Source organism: Suncus etruscus, chromosome 1, assembly GCF_024139225.1.
Source record: "Suncus etruscus isolate mSunEtr1 chromosome 1, mSunEtr1.pri.cur, whole genome shotgun sequence".
NCBI lineage: Eukaryota > Metazoa > Chordata > Mammalia > Eulipotyphla > Soricidae > Suncus > Suncus etruscus.
In genome coordinates, this window is record NC_064848.1 from 162404664 (window position 1) to 162420690 (window position 16027).

General features: G+C 37.5%; 1 protein-coding gene across 1 annotated transcript in view; it reads left to right on the forward strand.

Annotated features, from left to right (window-relative positions):
- The window catches only part of MYO1D (myosin ID), a 399577-nt gene that overhangs the window by 103192 nt on the left and 280358 nt on the right, over positions 1-16027 (forward strand). The window contains exon 2 of the mRNA XM_049771384.1: positions 13890-14098. Coding sequence (XP_049627341.1) covers positions 13890-14098 — 209 coding nt within the window. The remainder of the gene's footprint in view (positions 1-13889; positions 14099-16027) is intronic.

Sequence of the window (16027 nt, forward strand, 5' to 3'; positions counted from 1 at the left end):
AAATCTGGTTGAGAACAAGTTAAAGACATTCTACTCATTATCTGTGAATCTCAGAGGATATTTCTTAAAAACAAGAACTCTTTCTTTCTCTTTCTCTCAAGATTACCTCTGGCAGTGCTTGGAGTGAGGAATGCCAAGATCACTCCTAATAGAACTTAGAAGTCACCAGGACAATATACAGTGATGCTAGTAGGTAACCAGTCTATACTTAGAAGTACACAAGGACCATGTAGTCCAAAGACTCACTCTCAGGGTCTTATACATGCTGGGAATGCATTCTATCACTTGAGCCCCAAGAATATTCACTTATATATCACCATATAATGATCAAAGTCTGGAAGTGGAACTTGACAGAATTCTGTTGTATCTTGTGTATGAATTCTTAGATTATATTCACATTGACAACAACAATTATAAGGATAACCACATTCTTGATAACTATTTTTCCTACTGTAGGATAGGAACTAAGAACATGTCCTATATTTCATTGTTATGTTGCTGTAATTTCTTCTCATCTGGAATATTCAGACTTTCTCTTTCTTAGGCCATGACATTTTCCACTTAACTTTGAAAAATGTCCTTTGATATAGGTTTGTCTGATTTCCTCCTGATTTGATTCATCTCAGGCACTTTTAGCAGCTCCAAGAGAAGTGGTGGGTGTATTCTTTTTCTCCTGTCAGGAGGCACTTCGTTCGTTGACTTGGGTCCTCGGCCAAGACTACAGGAGATAAAATGTTCTCATTCAGGACTTCAGGAGCCTTTGAGGTCACATTGTGCCGCTTAAGCTGGGAATTGCATTTACTCACTCATCCAATATTAGGAGCTTCTCGCCAACCTCGTATTCTTTTTCTGAAAAACATTAAAGAGCATCATATGCAGTCATCCAATTTCTTGATTCTTACAAGTGGTTGATTATAGTTATTCAGAGGAGCTGTTCTGTGAGTCTCCTTCATTGCCAGATCATGCCAGAAACTATCAGTGCTTTTTTAAAACTGGAAATAGCATATTAAGTTGAATCATATTAAAGATTTAAATCCAGAAAAACCAGAACAATCCAGAAAATTTAACCTTAAAATACTGTTCCTCTAGAATCACTAGTGGTATCAAAGAAGCTATGGTTTGATTTGGTTTTGATTTTTTTTTAAAACCAATTTATCACATACATGATTGTGTTTGGGTTTCAGTCATGTAAAGAACACCACCCATCACCACTGCAACATTCCCATCATCAATGTCCCAAATCTCCTTCCTCCCCACCCAACCCTCGCCTGTACTCTAGACAGGCTTTCTATTTCCCTCGTACATTCTCATTATTAGGATAGTTCAAAACATAGTTATTTCTCTAACTAAACTCATCCCTGTTTGCTGTGAGCTTCTTGAGGTGAGCCGTAACTTCCAGCTCTTTTCTCTATTGTGTCTGAAAATTATTATTGCAAGAATGTCTTTCATTTTTCTTAAAACCCATAGATGAGTGAGACCATTCTGTCTCTGTCTCTGTCTTATTTCACTCAGCATAATAGATTCCATATTCATCCATGTATAGGAAAATTTCATGACTTCATCTCTCCTGACAGCTGCATAATATTCCATTGTGTATATGTACCACAGTTTGTTTAGCCATTCACACTCAACAGTGCTGAGGGATTTTTCCTGGTTCTTACCCCAGGCAATGCTTTGGAGACTCTATGGATGCTAGGGGTTGCACTTGGCCAGGCCATATACAGGGCAAATGCCCTACTTGCTGCACTATAGCTCTGTCCTTTGTGTGTGTATTATGAAAGAATTTTTGATTCATGTAGTTGTATGAACTGAAACGTTCAAGATCTACAATCAGCAAACCTGAGACTCAAGAAAAAAAAAAATCAAAGCAATGGTTGTTTCATCCTTGTTCAAAGGACTAAGAACCAACAGAGTTCCTAGCACCAAGTGACCATGCAAGCAAGAAGAAACCTTTGTCCCAGCTCAAAATCAGGCAGGTCAAGAAAAATTATTCTTACTGGTTATTTTTATTCTAATCAAGCCTTCAGAGAATTGGATATGGCTCACTTATATTGCTGAGGACACACTTTTTTGATTAGTCTACTAATTATTTAATATCATCCAGAAAAACCTTTATCAGTATACTCAGAAAAACCTATTTCTGTTTGTGTTTTGATATTCGGGCTACAGCCAGTGGTGTTTGAGAAATCACTCTTGGTAGTGCTTAGAGGACCATGTAATACCAGTGTCGGGAATCAACTGCATGCAAAGCTTGCACTCCAACTCTTTGGGTCATCTCCACAGCCCTCAGAAAAATCTTAGATCAGGGACTGGAGAGGTATTACAGAAGGTAAAATACTTACCTTGCATGCAGTTTTCCTAGATTTGATCCCAGTACCCTTATCTCTACCCCTCCAGAAGTGATCTTTGAGCACAGAACCAGAAGTAAGTCTTGATGTGACTATATATGACCTGTGACCCTCCCTCCCCAATTTTAAAAAATAATCTTAGATACAATTTCTGGGTGCCCCAGAAATTATCCAGACCAGTTAACTCACAAAGTTAACCAATATATGCATATATGTCTTGCCTGTAAACACATCTTGATAAGTTTAAATTGAACAAATGTTCACAAGGTTTTTCTACTCTTTCCCTTTCTGATTAGCAACTTGTAGGAAGATACTTTAAAGCTTTGCAAACATCCTATTCATGTGCAGAGTTTCAGTGATTAGTTTTGGCATGTACTGATTATTTTGTAACTTACATTATTCTTTGTTTCTTTTATGGTTGATGGGGGGTCATAGCCTGTAGTGCTCAGGGCAGTATTTGGGCAACCATATGTGATTCTGGGGATGGAATCATGCATGCAAAACAAGCACCTCAACCCCAAGTGCCTTAACCCCAAATGCCTTAACCCCTGTACTACCTCTAGGGAAGACCTTTTTCTTCTGTTATTTAAAGGTTCTTATTTCATTCGATAGACTATAATTTCACTGACACTACTTATTTTAATGCTCATGTGGTCCCAAATTTGCCCTTTCAGGTTGTCTCGGATGTTTTTTGTTCTATTCCTATTTGTCTTTACTTCCTTCTTTTCTGACCTAAACAAGATACTCTATATTATACTTTCTTTGTCTGAAAGTAGAATGAGTTTTACTGCGGCCGGAGCGGTGGCACAGCATTTGGGTGTTTGCCTTGCAAGTGGCTGACCTAGGACAGTCCCCTGGTGTCCCATATGGTCCCCGAAGCCAGGAGCGATTTCTGAGTGCATAGCCAGGAGTAACCCCTGAGCATTTCCGGGTTTGGGCCAAAAACAAACAAAAAAAATAAGAGTTTTTCTTCAAGAAGCCCTTGATTATTTAAGGCATAAATAATATTATTTAGAAGCCAGTTTGTGGATGTTATCACTTCCAAGCTTTCTCAGTGTATAGAACAAGCAAAGATGTGCACATACATTTCTGTGTCCCTCTTGCCATATATACCATGTGTTTGTACTGATACTCTCATACCAGATGAGCCTCACATCTTTGTAACTTTCTTCTTCAACAGGGAAAACTTGTTTCAGGATAGCTAGAGTAGGCACCATTGAATTCATTTCTCTAGAGTAAAAATTGCTATTTATATTGATTACATGATGCTGCCTTATAGCGGGAAAGAAGAGTTTTAATCTTCTGGGATAGGCGAGATGGCTCATCTTTTAAGAACTAGATGTCACAGGTAGAAAAACCTAGCCAACTGAGGTGCTTGCTGGAGAAGTGGGTAGTAGAAGGTAAAGATATATATGTTAGTACTTATTTAGCTGCAGAATTGAGGACTGTAATTGTTGTGACTAGCTTATATGTGTACATGTATGTACTTATGTGTATGTGTTCATATCCATGTGCTATTTAAAGCAAAAAGTTTTTACAAAGGTGATACTTGCTGTCCCATTTAGGAAAGTCATAAGGGCCACCAGAAAAAAAAAGAGGAATAAAACTAAATATATAAATAAAGGAAAATGGTATTTAAAAGTTTCACACATAATGGTCAAAAATTTTAAATATACATAAATGCAAAACCATTTTCTAAGAGAATGGAGCTTGGCTAAACATTAACTCCTCTGTTGTTGTTTCATTTGCCAAATATATGTTTGTTTTGTAGGTTCTGGGTGTTTCTAGATGTGCTGAGGATTTAACTTTAGGCTTTGCTCAGGGAGCACTTCTGGTGGGGATTTGGGAGAACCATATGTGGTGCTGAGGATCAAAGCAGGTCAGCTAAGTGCAAGACAAGTGCCTTAACACCTGTACTATCTCTCTGGCCATCATTCTTCTAATGTTTAATCACCCACTACTTTCCAGATCCCCTATTGTATGCTAAAGATAATGCAAGTGAACAGAACATGTGATCTCTAATCCCCAGGAGAAAGACAATGTACAAGTAAACAAGAAACTACTTATGATAACTGCTATATAAACGCAGAGTGGGATGATGAGGCAAGGAGCAGGTTAGCTGGGAAAGACCTTGTTTCATTTTGTTAGAGCAGAAGATGAGTGATCAGAGTAGGTGTCTTTAGATGAGCAAATACTGGTTGTTAGATTTTCTTGACTTTAAATCTTATTATTAAAAAGATTTAAGGATAGAAATGAACAATTAGATTTCATTTTGGTACCAGAGACAAAACTCAGAGCCTCATATAGATTTATATTCTGTGTAAACTAGACTATATAATACTTATGTAAGAAACATATATTTATGTAAGGCAAAGCAGCCTATACATAGCCACACCCAACATCCTCTAACAGAAACAGTCCAGTTCCACAAATGAACCCTAACAAACTGTCAAGCCACCAAATTGTTCCAGATTTGTAGCTCCTGGATCACACAGCTGCTATGTGATCAGAGTTTGACCCCTCAGAATTTCATAGTCATGTCAGTCCGGTAGGATTACAGCAAGTCTTATGGAAAGTTTTGTGGAGAATACCAAGCTCAGTGAGTCTGAACAATAACACAGAAGACTCAAACTAGCACCAGTCACAACCCAATCAATCCTTAGACAATGACTTTAGTAACACCATCGAGAGACAGAACAATTATTACAAGCTGATTCTTACTGATCTTAATTTTGATTATTCCATTTGCCTTGGGGTATAACAAACAATATGAAGTAAATTTGTGCCTATAATTATAGTGGTAAGTTTGGGTAGTGAGTGGGAAATTGAAGACACTGGTGGTGGGATTTGTGTTTGAACATTTAATGCCTGACGCAAATACATTTTGAACAACTCTATAAAACATTGTGTTATAATTATTTTAATAAACCTTTAAAAAAAGATTATAAATCTAAGTAAGCCCAATGAATTGAAAGAAGTCAGAGAAATTAAGATGATACCTGTGGTGAGGAAGATACCTGTTGCTGCAGGTTCTCACTAATATTGTGAACTATCAAAAATCCTGACCTGTAAGTAAAAAGTTGTTTCATATTGTTGATTTTATTTGCAGTTATTTAAATGTAAAGGTAATACAGTTGTCTTTTAATGAGATCTTTTAATGGGATTAATCTGATTAACCAAGTTGAATTAACTTCCTAGAGTTGCTGTAACTATTTACTATAAACCACATGGCTTAAATCAACAGAAATTTATTGTCTCACCATTCTGAAAGCTAGAAATTCAAATTCAAGGTAATCAGCAAAGCCACGTTCCTCTAAACTTGTTCCTCTAAAACTTCTTTACCTCATTTGACCTTCTGGAGGTAGCCACCGGTCTTAACTCTTCTGTCTGTAAGAATGGAAATTTTCTTTTTATAAAGTATGAAGTATAAGGATACTAGTCAGAGTAGATAGGCTCTACTATGTGGCCTCATATAACGCCTATATGATAATGTGATTTAGAAGAATGTATGAATATATATGTGTATATGCACACCTATCTAGATGTATATATGTGTTATATATATGTCACCATCTCCATTTCTGACCAGAGCAGTACTCCCATGTGATACTTGTTGTATTTTTCTGAGTTTTGGTTTTTATTTCCTATTTCTGACCAGATTTCCTAAGACACTTGGAATTTCCCAAGATATGAGAGCAGTAAAGCTGTATTTTGTTCTGGTTATAAAGTAATTTGGGGACTCTAGCCAAGTTTGCCAGAAGATGTGATTTAAAGAGCTTTCCTACTCTCAACTTCCAGGGAAGGGAGGCAGGCTAGTGGCTGAATCAGTAGATAGTGATCAGTGAGTTTGTTAGCCATGTCTATGTGAGGAAACCTCCACAAAAGCCTCAGAGGTCTGGAGTTGGAGAACTTCCCAATTGGCAAGCCTGGAGAGATGCTGAGAAAGTGAGCGTCTGTATCCTTTCCCACTTACAGCCCCATGACCCTGCTCTATGGAGCTGACAGATTATAGGACAGTGATATAATAGGCTCTCTGTTCCTACTAAAGCCTGCTCTTCTCTACTGAGCCGATACATTCCTAAATAAAATGTACCTGAGTTCTATGAACTGATCTAGCAAATCAAACACAAGGAACCAGTGTGGGAACCTCTGCTGGTAGCCAGTTAGTTGTTCAGTTATGTGATCTGCTCTTGCACCTGAATTCTAAGGAGGGATAATAGATGATACAGGGATGGTGGATGTGACTGGAGCACATGGGCTTGCTTTTTGCATCTGAAGATTGGGGGCAAGGGGTGACAGTTTGAGGATTGAGCTCGTAATCTGTGGAATCTGATGGGTGGATCACATCAGAATGTGCTGAACTGTAGGACACACTGCTGTGCTGGAACATTGCTCTCACACATTGGAATTGGGGCCAGGAATTTTAAGTACCATATTTTAAATTACAGGTACAGGGGCATAGCAATTGATATTTCTCTTTGGACATACAATGCAACACATAAATGTTGTTTAGGGCATTTTCATGTTTTGTTTTCTAAGTGGTTAGCCCATGGTGGGGGGGTGGGAAGATTGTGATTTCTAACAGTGCTTAGACATTTCTCCTGGTGATGCTCAGGGGATTATATGTAATATAATCAAGCTCCAATTGGCTGCAAGCATGACAAGAACCTTAACTCCTATTACTATCTCTTCTACCCAGTGCCCTTTTACAAACACTATTCATTAGCATTAATTATTGTTGACAGTATTGGTATATTTATTTCTTTTGAAATGTCTGATTATCATATGCTGAAGTCTCTAGGAATACTAATTATGTATTTTCCATTGTTTTCCACTTTTATAATTTTTTATGATACTCTGTTAGCTTTGTTTTTCTGTTTTACTTTGCTTATCTTTATCATTTTTTATTTTATTTTATTTTTTTTGCTCTTCCTATTGCCAGCCTCATCCATTTTCCTTTCTATATCTTCTAATATGACCATTGTTTCTCTCTGTGTTTTTTTTTCTTTTCTTTTCTTTTTTTTTTTGGATTTTGGATCACACCCGGCAGCACTCAGGGGTTACTCCTGGCTCTGTGCTCAGAAATCGATTGCTCCTGGCAGGCTCAGGGGAACTATATGGGATGCCGGAATTCGAACCACCTTCCTTCAACATGCAATGCAAATGCTCTACCTCCATGCTATCTCTCCGGCCCCGGCCCATTCTATTTTTACCTTGAGTTCTAACAGTTCATCCCTTTTATTATTTTTTTTTGTCAGGGGGCGGAATTTAGACCACACCTGGTGGTGCTCAGGAGTTACTCCTGGCTCTGCACTCAGAAGTCTCTCCTTTCAGGCTCAGTGGACCATATGGATGCCAGTGATCGGGCTAGTTGGCCACATGCAAGGCCCTACCCGCTGTGCTGTTGCTCTGGCCCCTGTTCATCTATTTTATTAAAATATTAGTTCTAAACATGATTTCTCTCTTTCTTAAAAAATAATGTTTCCTTTAATGTCTTAGTTTATAGAGCTTTTTTATCATCTTCATTTCCATGCAGAAGATTTCCCTATCATTTTACTACTTCATAATGTACTTTGGGGGATAGGGTAATTCTGTCAGTCATTTGTCTGTCAAATTCTTTACCTTCTTTTTTCTTGTCATATCTTAACATAGGTCCCACTTCTAAAAATTCTTGTCTTTAAATATTTAAAATGTTCTTTTGCATTTGTTGGTGGTTGAAAGTATGTGAAATAACTGACACTAGTAGATCACAAAGTTTGGGTTTTGTTATTTCTAAATACTTTCTTATGGATATTCTGCCCTAAAATAACAAAATATTTGCCTGATTGGCAAAAGAGTCTCATGTCCCATGAGATTTTGTTGTTTTGGGCGGGGCGGGGTCCGTGCCCAGCAGTTTTCAGGGCTTACTCCTAGCTCTTATACTCAGGGATCATTCCTGGCATTGCTTAGAGGACCATATTGGTGCTGGGGTTTGAAATGGGTTGGCCACGTGTAAGAGAAGTGCCCTACCCACTGTACTCTGTCCAGCCCTGATATGAGTTGTTTTTTTTTTTTGGTGGGGGTTGAGGATGGGAATCAACTGCTACAGTGTAGTTTTACCTGCCTTTCTCTTTTGCCCCACCATACTGATAGCTTGCCTTCTTCATTGTTTGTGTTTCAGAATAGTCCTGGGTTTTAATTTTATTAACAGATCACATTTTTTTTTGTTTTCAGGCCACACTTTTAGTATGCAGGGGTCCTTGCTATACCAAGGATGAAATCTGGGCCTCCTACATGTAAAGCATGTGCTCTAACCTTTTGATTTATCTCTGTATGGGATGCTAGTTATTAAACCCAGGTCAGCTGTGTGTAAGCCAAGAATCCTGCCTGCTGTACTCTCTCTCCAACTTCCACTATCCTTCTTAAATGGTGGTATGTGAAGTTGCAACTGAATTTAGGCTTTAGAGAACCCAAATATTTAGAGATCATTCCAAATTTTGTGGGCAAACATAACTAAGGAGAAAATCCAGAGGATGGTCTATAACCCAACTAAGAGAAGACTATCTTACAGAAGGGAGCCTGTCGATGTTATTGAGAAATGAAGTAACACAAGGACAGAAAACCAACCAATGAATTTAGTGATTTCATTGGGAAGTTTAACCAGTGTTTTTGACGTACTGGCATAGAACGCAGGCTAGAATTTGGTTGAGAAGATAAATACAGAAGATGGTGTGTATAAATGAACACCTATCAAGAAATCTGAATATTCATAGTAACTTAAGATGTAATTTTGTTGAAAAGGAAAGGAAAATTGTCTGATCCAATGTGATTAAGTTAATACCTTTATGTTCCATGAAATAAATAATATTTATGAATAAATATTTTATTAAATATATAAAACTGTTCACAAAGAATTTTTCCCTTAAAAGAGACTCTTTGTAGTATTGTAAATTTATCTGAGATAACACTGAATTTTGTTAGTGGATGAGATTTCAAATGTAGAGGTTTCTAGAGTACATTTGAAATTTGATCTTGTGAAGTAAATTTTGTTGGTCCAGCTCAAAGTTAGGTATATTTTGTCTCATTTTCAGTAAGTATTCAGATTCTGTCTAGTCCCTCCTTCTGCTATTCTCCTCATTGACCTCTTTAGCTTCACTGATTCATAGTTTCTGGTCACAAATTTATGCTTCCTTCGTCTATTTTCAGAATCTATATCAAATTCAATCTGACTCCCTTCTAAATTTCCAACTGTTCACTGGCATTTCCCACTACAAATGTTTAACTATTGTTAGGCCAATCTCCTTCCTATCCTAGTAATCTTGCCACATGTTCTGCCTTCATGCATAAGTTCAAGTGCAGTTCACTTTCATAAATAGCACTTTATGATCTCCAGTATTGTTCCACATATGTTGACCCCTTCCTCTCAGTGCCATTATTCTTGGAAGAATTATGAGATTCTATACATAGGTGAAGGATGCAGTACCATTTACATCCATGGATACAGAGGGTCTGTGGATGTAATGGACTATGAGGGACTTAGGCTCCACAGAATTTGATATTGGGATTGAGAGATGGGTAGTGTTTTTAAACCAGTTCTCATAGATGCCAACCAACTACCATAGATTAGGTTGAAGAAAATTAAAAAAAATTATAATAGTTTTACAGGCTGTTTGGGGGCAAACAGCTTCACATTTCTCTGTTATTTAAGGGCCAACTGTATAGGCCATGGTTCTGAAATTTATTGGGGCAATATTTCAGTTAAAATATTTTTTGTTTATGAATAATATTGTAATCATGGTGTTTAAAGAAAGTAATTTTTTTGTTGTTTTTGGGCCACACCCTGTCAGAAGTTGCTCCTGGCTTGGGGGGCCATATGGGACGCTGAGAGATCAAACCGCAGTTGGCCCTGGGCTAGCATGGGCAAGGCAGATGCCTTAGCACTTGTGCCACCACTCCGGTCCTTAAATAAAGTAATTAGAAAAATAAATTTTTGTTTAGGGTTAGGGAGATAGTGCAGCAGGTAGGGCACATGTCTTGCCTATGGCCAATACAGGCTCGTTTTCAAGTATCACATAGGTCTCCTAAACCCAACAAGGGTGATTGAACACCGAACATTGACTAGTGTGTCTCCTCCCCTCCACTTTTATTTTGTTTAAGAATGACTATCTAGAGGATGCTCTTGCTCTCTCTCTTTGGTGGGGAGGTTTGGGCCACACCCAGAGGCTCTCAGGGGTTACTCCTGGCTCTGTGCTCAGAAATTGCTGTTGGCGGCTCGGGGACCATATCAAATACGGAGATCGAACAGGGTCTGTCCCGGATCAGCAGCGTGCAAGGCAAGTGCCTTACCACTGTGCTATCGCTCCGGCTCCTACAGGATGCTCTCTTATAGGCTTCCCAAGGAGTAGTGATAATTTACCAAGCAGATGTAGGGAAAAGATATTTGGTGAGGAAAGGGAATGTAAGAATGAACCTCCATGGAAAAAACCATAAAGGCTTGGTCATCTTGGCCAACATGAATAGCTTGCTGCTGTGAGAGCAGGCACAACAGAGAGCGGGGAGGTGGAGTATTTTGATGGGTGGGTAGTTGTAATATGCAGGGTATCCATTTGTAGTTTTACACAAGAAATCAGAGAGAGTCACAGGAGAAAAGTACATTTCAGCTAACTCTTAGTGAGTTAGCTAAGTTTCTAGTTCACTGCTGCTCTCCTATTTTTATTTATTAACTAGAATTTAACACAAATAACCTGAGTGTCAGGGTTGATGCATTTAAGGGCACTTGTGCTAATTAACACGGAAAAGGTGAAAGGAAAACGTAACGTGATTTTACATGTATATGACAGGTAGTTAGGTGAGCCAGGTGAAAAACTTAGGGAAATCATAGCATGAAAGATTCTGTGTACACTGCTGTGGCATAATTGTATTAGTGTATGTGTGTGTGTGTGTGTGTGTGTAAGCACACTGTCTCTGAGCTCCATCCTGCACATCTATATTATCACTCTTAATTACCTCTTTGGAAGGTAATTTTGTGAATTTTGCTACCATTGTAGTGTTTTCATTACCTAGCTTATTTCTTTCCTTTGATTATTTATTAACCGTTTCCCACTTCTGGATCCCTGTTTTAATTTTCAAAGCCAGGCCGAGTGTCTGGCATAAATTAGAGATAGAATAAATATTTGAAGAATAAATTAGGAAAGTTTGTCATAAGAAGTTTACACAAAGAGGTCGTAGAAAGGCCTTTGTTGTCCTTTTGTACTGAGTAGTATCCCATTTGTCATCTAGGATAATTTCCACAGTAACTCCTGGAAGCAAACTGAGCAGGTGACTCCTGTCATCTAGTCCATTCTTCATATCCTAAGGTTTTCTGGAGCAAATTGACATCTTGACTGAGTGTTAAAGCGTATACTGGCACCATCTAGTGGTAAATTTAAGATCTAACCAGATTGAAAATTGCATCTTAAATAACCAGACTTGCGAGTTTTAAATATAAGCTTCTAATATTTTACAAATTACTATTGCGTTGTATTTCATATGCAGGTTAAGTAAAGTCTCAGTGGTGATCATAGCTTTCTCTTACTTCTGTGGGTTTTTAAACATGACATTCTGCTGTGATTGACTGGAGAGACAGGAAATAGTATGAACACTGAATTAATACTTTGTGTGTAATGATTGCTGTGATTTAAGTAGCAGTTTTAATAAAATAAAGCATTGATTAAAGATCTTCATGTAGCATATAATTGGAAACAAAAATAATTGCTATTTTTTTTAAAAAAAAAAGTACTAAATGCCAGTGGGAGAGAAGGATTTCACTGTCACCACTTTACACCTAAGAAGCTGCAGCACATGGAGGTTACTGAACGGCTTTCCTAAGATCTTACTGATAAGTTTGCACCTTTAGCATTCAGCTTCAGGTATAAAGGATCCAGAGTTGGTGTTTTTCCTAGGAGGAATTGTAGGGAAACTACAGTGGTGAAAATAAATGCACAAAACCAACCAAATATGTGTAAGAAATACAACTATGTGATTCCAGCAAGCATGGCTGCTAAGTATGTGTGACATTAGCTGTGTGACAACCCCCCTCCTTTTAAGCCCTCCCACCTAACCCCTCCCCCAGTCATTACAACAACAATGACCATCAAAAATAAAGGTGGAGGGAGAATACACTTTAAAAGATATACATTGAGCTTTGGTGGTAGTTTAGAGTTGGAGGACTGTACCATGCCTTGAGTACAAGCCTTAGCCACTGAATGGCTCGCTGAGCATCACAGAACCTGACTCGTATTGCAGCACCAAGCCTAAGCATGAACGTTCAGGCCCTCATTGATGGACTGAATGTGCTGGGAATAACACCTGGGTCTCCTGAGCACTACTGGGGAAGGTCTCTATTATATTATAATTATAATAATAATAAATGTATAGAAAAATATAAAAATGAACTGTCCAAGAGATCGAAGAAGAGAGGCTTAGAGAATAATACAAGATTCTTAGGCCATATAGTTTATTAAATTAGATGGACATACACAGCAGGAAACAAATAAGAGATGAGTGAGTTAACATATTTAAAATATGATATATAGTCAGAGGAGATTTGAGCAAAGTGGCCCAAGATGTAGCAGGTGTCCTGTGGCCTAAATATACATTTGATTTACAGGCTTGGGAGTAAGTACATCTGGTTGATAGTTTAAATTATGTATACATTTACTTTTTAAAATGTTTATTTTAAGCACTGTGGTTTACAGACTATCATTATTAGGGTTTTATACATGAAATATTCCAACACCAAAACCACCTATTTGTTTTTTGTTTTTTTTAATCTCTATAAGAACCACTCAACTAGCTATTGCATACCAGGGACTCTGTCCCACAGGTATAAAAGCACTTTTTCGTAAGTTCTTATGTTTTTTTCTAGTATTGTTCCTAATAGCAGGAAGGAAGGGGAATGATTGATATAGTTACCCTATGGAATCCTAGGCAGTCATTTATAAAACAAATTTGTACTTAGTGTCTCCTCAACCATTCTCTCTGTTGTGGATTTTACTATTTTTATTTTTTAACTGGCATCTCAGTGGGATTTAAAGAAACCAAAGAAATAAATGTATATAAAAAGTTTTCTTTATCATTGAAAATTTTGTTAAATGCATTTCAAGACCTGATTTAAAGTCAGTTTCTTTTTCTCCTAGCTAGAGCATGTACGTACACAAATTTTCCTTTGTTAGTCTCTCTCTCTCTCTCTCTCTCTCTCTCGCTCTCTCTCTCTCTCTCTCTCTCTCTCTCACACACACACACACACACACACACACACACTACTTTCATTGTAAGATAAATAGGAAATTTCACTTAACCATTAAAAATTGTAGTCTTCCTTGACTCTTTAACACCCTGTTCTTTTCTACCATTAGTTTCTGAAGAGGGTACAGCCTCAAGCATTTTCTCTACAAGTAAACTTGTAGGGTCAGTGAAATTTTAGTTCAGAAATTGTGCGTGGAATATTTGGATTTCTTAAGAGACTCAGGAAAGAAGTCACATTTCAATATAACCACAACTGCTTCTTCTGTTTCTGTACAGATTTGAAAAAGGGCGCATCTACACTTTCATTGGCGAAGTCGTCGTTTCTGTGAACCCTTACAAGCCTCTTAACATCTATGAGAGGGACACGATTGAGCAGTACAAAGGGCGGGAGCTGTATGAGAAACCTCCTCACCTTTTTGCTATTGCTGATGCTGCTTACAAGGCTATGAAGAGGCGCTCAAAAGACACCTGTATCATGATATCAGGTATTTAGAGAAGGCCTCTTTACTTCTGTAGTCAAATTATTTAACTTAATTGGCACTCAAGGCTCCAAATGACTAATTTTACTTTTGAAGTTGAAACTTCAGTTTGGTAGAGCTATTATTTGTATAAATTCTTACCATCTAATCTTGGCTCATTTACCAATACTTACTGGTCAGTTTTGCAGTCTGAGCTTACATGGAAAATTGTCCCCTCATTTTTGTTTGTTTTGGGGATCACACTGAGCAGTGCTCAGGACTTACTACTGCCTCTATGCTTAAGGATCACTGCTTGCAGGTTCAGGGATACATCTGTATGCAAGGCAAAGTCCTTACCTGCTCTGCTCTCTCTTTGGCCCCTATCCCTCCCCACCTTGCTATCTTAAATAAAAGCACTAGACAAAATATAACAAAAAATATTTTAAATACTACAGAAAAAAAAAAAACAAAGTAAATCCAAAGGTAGCAAGAAGGAAGAACTCATAGTCAGTATGGAGGGTGGGAGCCAGTGTTGAGGGGCCTGCAGAAGCATGAGAGTAGGTAAGCAGCTGGCCCTCAGAATAAGGAGCTATAGCCTGGAATTTCAAAGAAGAGGGAGACTGGCACAGATACCTTGTGCTCAAGAACTAAAAACTGAATTCTCTATCTTCCAGCAGGGGAATAAAATGGGGAAAGAAAATATCTGCCTATTAACACTGAATGATTCATCTTAAACCAGAGGGGTTTCTTGAGTATTATAATATACTTTGATTATTTTTGTTCTATCTAGAATGACAATTTCCACTTTATAGCTGACTTTGGCTTTATAGTTAAGAGCCAAACAACTAAATAAGGGTCAGAAGACTTAACTGAATAACTAGTTATGTCCTAAGAATTATGTCCTAAAAGTATTAAAATAAATCAGAAAACTGGGCTGAGAGATAGTATGGCAACGAAGGTGCTTGCCTTGCATACAGCTGACCCAGGTTCAATACCCAGCACCATATATGGTCCTCAGAGCATCTTTAGGAGAGATCTCTGAGCACTGAGCCATGAGTAAGCCCTGTGTTTGGGTGTGGTCCCCAAACCAAAAAGAAATAAATAATAAAGCCATACTGCCTGATTTTAAAAGTGGGATGGGAGGGAAACAGAACCAATTATATAAGTATAAAGGAAAAACAAGCCCTTACCCTTGAATATCTTTTTACCCCACTACCAAATTCCAGTAGTGACATCTATAAACATTTTAGTGTTTAGTCTTTCATACATTTACTCTGCATGTGCAAATTCATATGGCCACACGTGCATATGTAAGAATATAAATATAACTATTACATAACTTGTTTTTTCATTTATATACTGGGCCATTTTTACCTTAAAGTATTGAAGAACAATCATGTAGGATTCCATTAAACACTTGAATTGTTAATATACCCAGTCCTCTACTAATGGGCTTATTTGTTCCAGCTTTAGCTGTAACATTACAGTATAGTTTGTAAAAATACTCTTTAGAACCTTTTAAGGATTACTGTTTATTCATATTAATGCTTTTAGTATTTCCATAGTTTAACTTGCCTCTAGTGAAACTTGTACAAGGTCTAAAGACATACACATTTTTAAATGTGGGTAGATACTTCTAACTTAGAATTACTTCATACCCATAAAAAGACATCCTATGATACAAAAATTAAGTTTGCTTTTAATGATTTCATTGCCCTTTTTCTGCTCTATTTAATAGTTACTGCCAAGTATTAAGATGTCAGAAATTAATTCATTATATTTTAACCCTCGGTATATTTTCTAAGTAAATATTGCTTTGCAATCTATTTATTTTACTTACACAATAGTGTTATTTTTCTCACATGCTCAGATTTGTTTAGTCAGTGCCATATCTAAGTAGGATTAATTAACCCCCAAAAAGGGTAAGCACTGAAATACAAGGAATGTTAAATAACA